General features: G+C 48.0%; 1 protein-coding gene across 1 annotated transcript; it reads left to right on the top strand.

The window, feature by feature from the left end:
- The first annotated feature begins 5,768 nt into the window (after positions 1-5,768).
- Positions 5,769-12,378, top strand: LOC125545229 (metal tolerance protein 5). The gene is made up of 6 exons (XM_048709119.2): positions 5,769-6,115; positions 8,926-9,041; positions 9,126-9,371; positions 9,905-9,985; positions 11,410-11,643; positions 11,792-12,378. The coding sequence occupies exons 1-6, from the start codon at positions 5,929-5,931 to the stop codon at positions 12,140-12,142; spliced, it is 1,215 nt and encodes a 404-aa protein (XP_048565076.2). The 5' UTR covers positions 5,769-5,928; the 3' UTR covers positions 12,143-12,378.

The raw sequence follows: 12,378 nt of genomic DNA, 5'->3' as shown, positions 1-12,378 counted from the left end.
AAAACGAAGCGGATGGGTTTTGAGTTTAATGAGATAACGGTGTTGGCTTTCACGGGTCTAATTCGGGGCGATGTCAAGATGTTGAATGAGGCTATCCATGGTGCCGCTGTTGGGTGTGAGTGCTTCCACAGTGTTTGTTTTTCTCTAGGGTTTTTTCTCGGTATTTCTAGTTGTAAATTTGTAGTTTGTGTCCTTTTCTCACCTATATAATGCAAAGGTAGTACTCATGCTATTCACGTCAAAAAAGATTACCACGCTTACTCGCATCGATATCACGTTAACCCCGTCAATGACAAATATCCACCTCTCCTTATGTATTTCGTTACTCCCTCTGATCCCAAAAAAGTGTCTCAGCTACACCAAGAGTTAGGAGGGTTCATAGGTCGATCCAATTGATTGTCGAGGCTCCATGGAAAGGATTCCACACTTCCACCATATTTTACCCAAAATACATTCTCAATTTCCTTGTAATGACGAAGACAATTTGCGCGTCGGACACGTCGTCATTGAAGACTGATTCGGGGGCTACTGAGAGAGTCCTGAATTAGGGGGTCCTCGGGCGTCCGGGCTATGTGACATAGGCCGGACTCATGGGCCGTGAAGATACAAGATGGAAGGCTTTCCTCCATGTCCGGATGGGACTCTCCTTGGTGTGGAAGGCAAGCTTGGCACTTGGATATGAAGATTCCTTTCTCTGTAAACCGACTCTGTACAACTCTAGGCCCCTCCGGTGTCTATATAAATCAGAGGGTTTAGTCCATAGAGGTAATCATAATCATACAGGCTAGACATCTAGGGTTTAGCCATTACGATCTCGAGATAGATCAACTCTTGTAACCCCTATACTCATCAAAGTCAATCAAGCAGGAAGTAGGGTTACCTCCATCGAGAGGGCCCAAACCTGGGTAAACATCGTGTCCGAGTCTCCTGTTACCTTCGACCCTTAGACGCACAGTTCGGGACCACCTATCCGAGATCTACCGGTTTTGACACCGACAACCGCGATGTGCTCAGTAGTTTGCGCGTAGGGAGGTGGTACAGTTGGACGCCGTGGTGGCGTCGACGGATGTCCAGACTGGCAAGGATGATGCAGATCTCTTTCCTGAAGATGGGTGAGCGGTTCGATGATGATGGCGGCTTCTAAAACGTATGCATGTGGTGTACGCTTTAGGTTTGTTGCATTGATTGTAGGTTCCGATACGTTATGTGGATGGATCGGTGATGACATCGGTTTTAGATATGGGAAGTGAGAGCACTCAACATTATCGAGTTTGTAGATGTGAGTGGTGGCTTCGGGTGGCTTGATATATGTTCTTATCAGACCTTTGTTGAATAATTAATAAAGATGACTGCATGTACCGATTAATGCAAAGGCCGGGGATTTTAACCTCCTTTTCAAAAAAAGAAAATTATACCCGCTCTTGCAAAATACTTCCTTCGTTTCGAATTACTTGTCGCAGAAATGGATGTATCTAGAACTAAAAAATGTCTAGATACATCCATTTCTACGACAAGTAATTCCGAACGGAGGAAGTAGGAACTGGACAGCGGATCGGCTACACGCGAGGGGATGAACTTACAATGCCCTATGTCGGCTGCGCGATGTGGAGCAGGAGAGCGCTGACCATCTGACGCTTCGTTGTTGCCTTGCGAGGGTGGTTTTTCACTAGTTTCAGGTAACTAACGCGAGGATGTGCAGTGCAGTGTCTTTGGCATCCTCAATTTGGGATTGGGAGATGATGATTTGCTCTTTTCGCGGGCAGTCGGCCAACCATACCGAGGTGATCAACCTCTCAGCCTACATTGCTTGGAATCTTTGGACAGAACGAAAATGGTGTTGGCTTTCGCGGGTCTAATTCGGGGCGATGTCAAGATGCTGAATGAGGCCATCCATGGTGCCGTGTTGGGTTGAGCGCTTGCACGGTGTTTGTTTTTCTCTAGGGTTTTTTCCTCGGTATTTCTGGTCGTAAATTTGTAGCTTGTCTCCTTTTCCCATCTACATAATGCAAAGGTAGAGCTCATACTATTCACGTCAAAAAAGATTACCACGCTTATTGGCATTCGGTAGCACGTTGACCCAGTCTCAATGGCGAATATCCATCTCTGCTTATGTATTTCGTTACTCCCTTTGATCCCAAAAAAGTGTCGCAGCTACACCAACAGCTAGGAGGGCTCAATATATTGTCAGTTTCGCATACGTCTATGCATTTGCTGGACGGTGACAGCACAATTTTTTTTTGTGCGGACCCAACGAGAATGCGTCCGATACAAGGCACGTTCTTGGTAGATGGACAGAATCACACAATACATTTTCCAATCACTTGTTCAAGGCGCCAAGTCCTCCAAGAAACGTTTTTAAATTCGCCTTCTCCCGTGCGTGCACAACTGAGATGATGACTCAAACAGTCCAACGCCGCAGTCACCTCGCTCCTCCAGCAGGTATGATACGATTCCGACAACGACGTGTCATGCCGACGACGCGTCACACGATTCCCCGGGGATGACGATGCACCTCAGGCGCAGCAGCGATCAGTTTGGTTGTGCAGGAGAGTTCACTGTTCACCTCTAGATGAAGAACGTGCACACGCATCCGGCGCATCTCGGACAACTTCACCGTCATGAACAGCCGACCGTAGAATGTAGGAGAAGCTTTTTTAGGAGAAAAACACACTGATATGATAGCCTTGTGTCTGAAGCTCCCGACTCGGCGGGAAAAGAAAGAGTTGATTACATGTGCTGATGTGCATGACCGGATGAACACGGATGGCCCAGTATACGTCTCCTTTCATCTGCCGACGGCATCCTCCTTCTGCGGTTCTCGTTGAACACGCAGGCAGTTCGTTGGGTCAGAGCTCGTATATAATTCTCAGGCGAAGCACGGTTTTCTACCGATGCATACGCAACGCTGATCCGAATTTTGACTCCACCAACCCGATCATCTTCCGTGTCAACAACCAAAGATATTCTCCGCGACTCATTTTCTATTTCTCTCCAATTTTTTTCAGTCTGTATATAAGATTTAGTCAAGGTCAAACTTCACAAAGTTTTTTTTTAGAAAAAGAGGATGACCCCTGACCTCTGCATCTGGGAGATGCATACAGCCACTTTATTGATTATTCTCAAGGACCTTATAAAGTGTTACAACAATAAGCCTGAATCTACCATCTAGGCAACATATGCCGCTACTCCTATCCATATGATGAAAGGATACTAGCTGGGCCACTACCCAGACCACTCACCTAATCCTAACATCAAAAGCCGGAATCCCCAGCTTAGCCACATACCGGGTCTAGGGCATAAACCGGTCTGACACACTCACATGTGTCGTCTCCACCATCTTCCACTGGTCCATCTCCAAGCAGATTGAGGTGCCAACCTTGGCAGGCTCCTCCGTCATCAACGTCACCATGACGCCAAGTGACGACCACCACCTACGCTAGAACATCGCCAAGCAAATGGAGTGCTACCACAAGATGAAGATCAGCGATATAATAGATAAAACGCCGCCCACATTGCCGCCGCCAAACACCTCACACGCACCACAAAGCGCCCACCATGCTTCCGGGAACCCCAGGCGACGCCTTCAAGAAGGAACGCGACGAAGGTACGACGCCGTCGCCCGCAAGGGAAACTAGAGCTTTCGCCCAAATGAAGAGCACAATGAGAAACGGGATAGGACCTCGACAAGGGCTCCAAGAAGGGAACCGATGCCCACAAGGCGCCGCCATTGTCGTGGCCTCCGCCGACGGCCAAGGGTTCCCCCCGATCCCGCCCCCGTCCCATCCACCCGGCCAAAGACTTGGCCAGGGGAGTGCACGTAGTCGGAGAAGGCAAACTTCACGAAGTTTGACTAAATTTATATAAAAAAATGCCAACATCTATTATACTAGAGCTATATGGTATGAAAATCCATTCCATGATGCATCTAACCATATTTCATACTGTGATTGTTGATCTTTTATCTTATAAAGTTAGTCAAAATTTATAAAATTTGACTCTGACCAAATTTAATATACAAACTACAAAGAAATGGAGGGAGTACCCGAGAGTGGATTTTTGGAACCCGGGTGTATTGGAGGACTTTATTTTAAATACTTTGAAAATCACATTTAAGGTTTCAAAAAATTTCGAAAAAAATTCTGCGTGATCATATGAATGTATATTACACATGTGTAAAGTTTGGTGATGAAATAAGTAAATATGCAACCTATACAAAAATAACAAAAATAGTGATTTTCAAATAGTGAATAATACATGCACTATTCATCTTTCCAAAATCATGATTTTGACATTTTTGTGTAACTCACATGGTTACTTATTTCAGCATCAAAATTTACACATGTGTAACATACATTCATATAAACATGTTGATTTGTTTTCAGAATTTTTTGAAACTTCAAAATAGCATTTTGGCACAGTTCAAAAAATAGGGCTCCAATGCACCCGGGTTTCAAAGTGACTTTTTGGGAGTACCCGACGTTGTATTGCAACAAAGCTCCTGTGACTTTTCTCTCGCTGGCTTCCAGGCTTGGGTTATGTATGTGTCCTCACTTCAACGACCCCATCCACCCGTGGAATATCCTCGATTCCTCGCGATCCACGTTGTTTCGCATCGTCGTCGAGTGGTCCGGCACAGCCACCTTCCATCACCGATCCATCCATCCATCCATCACTCCGGGACGCAGCGGTCACTGCCCTGTCCCCGTGGCAACGGAAACGAGCGGGACCGTTCCCGTCGACAACGGACGCCACAGTTATCGCCGTCGCCGCTGCGTCTTTCCCGTGAAGATAAGAGCGGCCGTCGCGCCACAGTTATCGACCGTCGTGTCGCTCGATGGGAAAGATCGATCGCCGCCAGTCCGGCGTGGCAAGGCGTGACTCTCCGGCGCTCTCCGGCCACTTGTTCCAATCAGAACCAGTGGCGTCGGCGAAGTAGGCCGCCCTGTGGTCGAGACTCGACGGAAACGGATGTGGAAAAATGCGAGGCGGTGGAGGTCCACTCGCTCGGCCCTCGGAAAGCAACGGCGGCGACCAGGACGCACGCCGGAGGCGGAGGGGAGGTGATTCCAACCACACCGCACGTTTTTCCGTCAGCGAGTTTGCTTGCCAGCCCCAACTAATTGCACCCGCCCGCCCTCGTGCTAGTATCAAATGCTCTCCTCCTTGACTCTGCCACTCAAATATTTGACCACTTTTCGACCAGTTAGTCCCAGCTTGATAGACAATGATTCCCGGAGCATGCTTACGGATATTCAGATTGTTTGCTTCCTCCATGCCCTTCTTGACTTCCTTCCTGCTGCAAAATTCCATGCTGCGGACGAACTCTCACGGGATCGAGACGAGAGTCTCGTGGTCAGGATATGTTACGTGCTCACCTTGTCTGTTTCTTCTGCCTCCCAGGGGAGAAGCATGCGGCTCAACACATGGACCATATCGTGTACTGCTGGCAGATACTACTCCTAGTAAGTAGATTATCATCACATAAACTGTGCCCGTATCCTACTGTACATGTCGCACGCGGAGCCATTAGATTCGTATCCTCTCAAATCAATGCACCTCCCTGCCACGGTGCCACCTTTCCCCGGATAGTCGGCCCGCAGGAAGCACTTCGTACACCAACCAGACGCACTAGACCCATGAACCACCGCTTTCCACCGGGTCCACCAGCCAGGCCTCTCCCGGTGCATGGACTCGGTGCATCCAGAAGACACGAAGCCTCCCGCAGCCCCCCCTCCTCGCGCCTTTAATCGCATCGCGACGCGCCACTACAGCATTAGTAGCCGCTTAATTGGTTTGCTCGACGGCGCCTTTGCCTCGCAACTCCCAACCTCCCCCCGCGTCCGCTCCCCTGCCCCCTCGCGCAGCGCCGCGCAGCAAGAAACGGGAAGCCAAGGGAGTGCGGCGGCGGGCGGCGGCTAGGGTTCGGAAATGGCGGCCGGTGGAGCCGGAGCGGAGGGCGAGGAGCTGCGGCTGCTCGCCGCCGTCGAGGCGGGCGACGCCGGCGCGCCCGCGGCGGAGAAGTCGTGGCGCCTCAACTTCGACGGCCTCCGCCCGCCGGAGGCGCAGCAGGAGAGGCCCGCCCGAGGGCTCCACCACCACTGCCTCGGCGTCATAGGTACCCTTTCTCTGGCCCACTCGCGCATGTTCTGCTTCTTTATGTCCATGCGTATCCATGGGGCTTCTCGCGATTTGGCAGCTTGGTTTCTTCGATGGGGCGGCCGCTTTTTTACGCAGCTCGTGATGATTATAAAACTTTACCCTTTTTTGTCTTGTGTTCGGTTCCTCGTAAGAGGAGATAAGTAGTCCATTTCGGATATGGAGATTGGGTTCTGGATACTGACGGTGGTGCTTCGCCAGATTCGACTTCGCATGCTAGCTTCGCAGAAATGTGTAGTTTTTCGTTGGATGTTATTCTTGTTGAGCCTCTCTGGTATTGCATATTGCCCATATGGGGAACCTCAATCTGTGCTTTTTCGGTTCAGTTCTTTCAGTCTTGCACTGCTCATGCATATCTCCTAAAAAGGGTGCTGTGTGAGGTCAGCAGAATTATGGTAGTGGGGGATTGGATGACAGGGATAAAAGGACTGTAGGATCTATCTAGGATAGCACGTGAACTCTTTGAAACTTTCCCCTTTTTAACACACACGAGGGCCCTTTTCAAAAGAAAAAAACACATGAGGGCATCTCCAACGCGGATCACCAAAACGCCCGTAAATGCCCGGACCGGGCCATACATTTTTAGGCCTCGAAAACGCGGGTCACCAAATTGTCTAAAAATCAATATAGATGGAGCTTTCACAAAGGAGACAAGGACGGGAGGATGGGGTTTCATAATCGGAAACTCTGAAGGAGGAGTAGAAGCAGCAGGGGCAGGGAGATTGTGCAGACTAACTGAGGCAATTCAAGCAGAAACTGTAGCCCTGTTACATGCTGTAGAGAGGGCGAGCGTGCTGGGATGCTGGAATGTTATTTTTGAAACAGACGCACTGGTGCTGAAACAAGCTGTCACTGGCGATGATTATGACAATTCAGTCTACGGTGGCCTGTTTCGTGAAGCAAAATTTAAATTGGTGTATTACTTTCAGTCAGTTCCCATCAAGTGGTGTCCCAGGTCTTGTAATGTAGTTGCTCATAAATTGGCGTCGTTTGACGCGAGTTTGGTTGGATCAGATGTCTGTATGTGGCTGTCAGATGTACCAAACTTTGTAGCTGATGCGGTTGCCAGCGATTTAGCTGCCTCGAATGTGTAATGGAATAAAGCTTTTCCATTTCAATTTTCTTTTTGTCTGGACTGGTTCGAATGTCCAAAATCCCACAAGCTGGCCCCAAATCAGCATAGCACTGGAGGAGTCCGGACGTCTGCCATGTCGGACTCCGAAAGCCCGGACCCACCCAAAACCCTATCCGAACCGGCTGACCGGCCTGCCGCCTACCCGCATTCATGGCGGCTCGGGGACTGAGAAGCCTACTCCGGCTTTAGCTGACCGGCCTCCTTAGTGCAAACCCTATCTGCACACTACTCCTCCCACACCTCCACCGGTCGCCGCACACCACCACACCTCTGGCCGCTGCTATAGGCAAGAAGATGGACGCCGAGAAGACCCGGGCTTGGTGGTTGCTCAGCCGCTATCGCTCCGACCAGCCGCCGCCACGCTAGGACATCGGATCTAGAGGAGCTTCGGGTCTAGTTTGCGTCATCGCACACGGTCGCCAGGCCTGTTGTCGTCCATGTATCCATCCACCGTGAAGGTGAAGCCGATCTTCTCCGACGACGAGAAGCAGAAGCCGCACTTACTCGTCGCGCTGGTGTCGACGGACGACGAGTTCGACCCGCAAATGGAGGAGGCGTTGTGCTGGTCGTTGATCGACCGGGGTTTGACACTATTGTCCTCTCCGTGCAACCACAACGTCCAGAGGACGCCGCATGAAGGAACAACCGCTGTCCCTGCCGTATCGCTAGCCGGACAGCCAGTGGCGCCCGGTTCTCCCAGCCGTCAAGAAGGAGCCGTCGTCCAAGCCACCCCCATGCCTAAATGGGCCGGTCCTAGCATGCTGGCCCGATAGGCCACATGCCTGGCCCGTGGTGGGCCTGGCCTGACACATTTATAATCGGGCCGTGCAAGAATGAGGCGGGCTGATGGGCTAAATGTGTCAGTGGGCTGACCCGTTTTCTTCCTGTGCTGTGCCTGGGCTAGGGAGCGCGGCGAGTGTGGGCCCGACACAGCCCGTTTATTAGGCGTGCCTAGGTGGGCCGTGTCGTTTAGGTCAGGTCAGGCCGTGCCGGGTCATCTGGCCAGGTCTGGATGCAACGCACAACAAAATACGGCGTTCGCCTAGACCAAAGTGCCGCCAGCGTGGGTGCTTGCGGACCCATGCTTTGGGAGGCTTGGGCGCTCGACCATTCCAAGATGACCGTTGAGTCGGAGCCAGCCTCCGGTGCCAACTCAACACCCATCTCGTGCAAGTGGGGCTGTCAGAGTTTGAGTGTGCCCTCTTCCTCCAAGCCGCTGCGGATATGCGGTGCAAGGTGGTGGAGGATGCGGCTGAGCGTATGCGCCGTGAGCATGCCGCATCGGCCGGGTAGGGATGCCATGACGCTTGGCAGGCCTTTCGTCGACGAAGGCTTGGGCGGTAAAGACCAAAGCGGCGCAGGCGGCGTTGGCCTACGAGGCCACCGTCCGCTACTATGCATAATTTAGTTTAGGTTTGTTTCAAACTTGTTAGATTTCGTCCGGTTTGGAGGCAATATATTGAACTTGCTAAATTTTGTGCGGACATTTGGTGATCACGGTAGGATGGCCTCCGCCCGGCCGGATGTCCGCGGTCGCGTCCGGATGTGTCCAGGGACATTTGCGGGCTGAAATTTGGTGATCCACGTTGGAGATGACCTGTGCTTCCAAATAAGATCTTTAATTCTCTTTGTAGGTCAAGCTCCTGAGGATGTTGTCGCTGAATACTACCAACAGCAAGTGGAAATGCTGGAGGGTTTCAATGAAATGGATGCGCTGACAGATCGTGGTTTTCTTCCTGGAATGTCCAAGGTTTGTTCTATAAAATAAGCTTCAGGCTGTGACATCAGGGAAGACTGCTAACTTAAAAGCTAAATGAAACTTATCTACCTGCAGGAAGAGCGTGAACAGGTTGCTAGGAGTGAAACATTAGCCATCCGGCTGTCAAACATTGCAAACATGGTTCTTTTTGCTGCAAAAGTGTATGCTTCAGTACGTAGTGGCTCGCTTGCTATTATAGCTTCCACTTTGGATTCTCTTCTTGACTTGTTATCGGGGTTCATCTTATGGTTTACTGCATTTTCTATGCAAACACCAAATCCCTACAGATATCCAATTGGTAAAAAGCGCATGCAGCCGCTGGTGAGTTTTGTTTCAACACGTACTTTTTATAATTCCTTTTCTAGGGAACTGTTTTCATAATCCATTCGACCACTCTCATTGGTGTGTATTAATTAGTTCTATTCAGTATAAGTGCTGCATACTTCAGTTACTAGTTTTACTCTCCATAGTGCTTTTGTATAGCACTAAGAAAAGGAATTCAAACGGATATTGGATCAGGAAAATAAATAAATTAATGCAAAATCTTGAATGAAGTGGTGAAATTAGAACATATGATTGATATTTGTGATTTAAGAAGAAGACTTAATATCATGCTCTAACTTCTAAGGCACTCTGGGTGTTCCAGTGTTATCCTGTATTTTTATTTATTTTTTTGCTTTTGTTAGCTGCCACTTAGGTGTGGTCTATGAAATTTTAAGCCTAAAAACTATAGAGTATTCTTTCGACGCTTCCGGTTTAGTTTTGTAACTGTTCGGGCACGTCTTGTACTATTAAGCAATACCTTTTTGCTTACTTTTCAGTATGTTCACAGCTTCATTATAACCTTTCTCCAGGGAATACTTGTCTTTGCCTCAGTCATGGCAACGCTTGGCCTTCAGATCATCTTAGAATCAACTCGATCACTGTTGTCTGATGTAAGTCCATTGATTTTTATTGGCTTTGAAATACCTTTTTTTTATCTCCACTGACCTTCCGAGCAGAAATTTCTCCAAGGGCATTTCTTTTCCTTTTCTGAAATCATGAGTTGCACTAATATCACCCCTACTACTCACTGTTGCACTTCTGAACTTTCCTGTGCTGTTTTTCAACACTAGCTGTGTGGGAGCCTTGATCTTTCAGTATCACTAACACATAGTCCCTGCAGTTCACTAAAAGCTGTCATTTTGGACATGAGTAATCAAACTTTTAAAAATGGCTACTTGTACATACTCCCTCCGTCCCAAAATAAGTGTCTCAAGGTTAGTACAAAGTTGAGACACTTATTTTGGGACAGAGGGAGTATATTCAAAAGTATTTAGAGACGCCTAAAAGTGGTGTAGATGAATTTATCTCAAAAGTACTTTCATTGTTTCATAGTATCTTATAACTTTTGTTGAATTTTATAAACATATTTAAATATAAATTAGTGGACCAAGTTGTGTTCTGTAGATCATGTCAAATGTTGGTTGTTTTGGTTTATTGACATATAAAATCATTCTGCTCACTGTACTAGTGTTCCTTACTTTTGATACTTTGATTCATGTCATATCTTGCCACTTTAGGTTCGTTATATCACTTCTACGACAACACTATGTGTTGACTAAATAATTGCTGAAGTACCCCTCACCACTCCAATATGTAGGCTTGTTAGGTTTTTGTTAAGACAAGGTGTGCCCAGGAATTACTTTATTGATATGTGCATTCTATGACTTGAAATTGGTATCACTAGATTTGTTTTCAACAGTACTTCCAGCTAATCGTGGTTCTGTATTAATAGAATTCTTGGTCAAAGTCTTGATCTATATCCTTTATTGTGCACCAGAAGCCACATGATTTTGGCTAGCTAAGTTTCCCAGTTGCCATGACCAGTGTGCTTTTGCCTACCGTGCTCCTTCAAAGAAAATAAAGATTTTGCTATAAGCACTATACTTTTCCTACTGAACCTTTCTTGTTACATTGTACTCAGACTTATCACATTCTCACAAAAAAAAATCTGTCTGGGAAATAATTAGCTAAATGTAGGCCATGACAGTGGAATGAGAGCTTCCTAAAATACCCCCTCCGTTCACAAATATAAGATGTTCTGACTTTTTTGTGAATCGGATGTATATAGACATGTTTTAGTATGTTTGTTCACTCATTTCAGTCCATATGTAGTCCATATTGAAATATTTCAAAACATCTTGTAGTGAACGGAGGGAGTACTTTTTTTCATCAATAGTCTGCAACCTTTGTTGTTGTGCAGTTCCTTTTCGAAGCACATCTATGTATCCCTGACTCTGGAACTAAGACTTAGATACAAACTTTAATACTTCCATTGCAATTTTTGTTTGCTCATATTGAAACCATCATTTTTTAGGGTGGTGAATTCAGCTTGACGAAGGAGCAGGAAAAGTGGGTTGTGGACATCATGCTCTCAGTGACGCTGGTGAAACTTGCCCTGGCTTTATATTGCCGCACGTTCACCAACGAAATCGTCAAGGCTTATGCGCAGGATCACATTTTCGATGTTATCACTAATATAATTGGCCTTGTGGCTGCACTGCTCGCAAATTATTTCGAAGGATGGATCGACCCAGTTGGTGCAATTATTGTAAGTGGTTCCCCTTCCCTCTCTTCTTTTTCTTCTTTTACATAACAACCAAATAACATGAATGATAAAGCAGACAGTATGCTGTTTTGAAATTGACAGTTGATTTTCAGAGAAAAATAATAATCATGAGTTGGTTCCTCATTTACAGCTAGCAATCTACACCATCAGGACATGGTCCATGACGGTGCTGGAAAACGTACACTCGCTCGTTGGGCAGTCGGCTTCGCCAGAGTACCTTCAGAAGCTGACCTACCTTTGCTGGAACCACCACAAGGCCGTGAGGCACATCGACACGGTGCGTGCCTACACGTTCGGCTCGCACTACTTCGTGGAGGTGGACATCGTGCTGCCGGCCGGTATGCCGCTGCAGGAGGCGCACGACATCGGCGAGGCCCTGCAGGAGAAGCTGGAGCGCCTGCCTGAGATCGAGCGCGCCTTCGTGCACCTTGATTACGAGTTCACCCATCGGCCTGAGCACGCTCTGTCCCACGACAAGTAGCTTCAGGTTCAGCCGGTGGATGCAGCTCTGTACAGATTAATGGCAATAGTTTCAGAAATCCGGGTGTTCGTCAAGGCGTCGCAGAAAAACCTGCGGGTGCAGCACGGAACTGAAATGTGCATACTGGAGTGCCGGATCTGGCGATGTCGACGTAGATTGTGTCTTTTGTAAGTTGCTGTACTACATACGTAGTGTTGAGAACCAAAACAAAATGAATGGAACTCTCCTCTCTTTCA

This window comes from Triticum urartu, chromosome 3A (genome assembly GCF_056163025.1).
Source record: "Triticum urartu cultivar PI428250 chromosome 3A, HENAU_Tu73, whole genome shotgun sequence".
In the NCBI taxonomy this organism is placed as follows: Eukaryota; Viridiplantae; Streptophyta; class Magnoliopsida; order Poales; family Poaceae; genus Triticum; species Triticum urartu.
Note: the sequence above shows the minus strand (reverse complement) of the source record. Positions and strands in the feature narration are given on the sequence as shown.

Coding starts and splice junctions, on each gene's coding strand:
- LOC125545229 (XM_048709119.2), top strand. CDS start 5,929: ATGGCGGCCGGTGGAGCCGGAGCGGAGGGCGAGGAGCTGCGGCTGCTC. Junction 9,986..11,409: donor CTCGATCACTGTTGTCTGAT/GTAAGTCCATTG, acceptor ATCATTTTTTAG/GGTGGTGAATTCAGCTTGAC. Junction 11,644..11,791: donor ACCCAGTTGGTGCAATTATT/GTAAGTGGTTCC, acceptor CCTCATTTACAG/CTAGCAATCTACACCATCAG.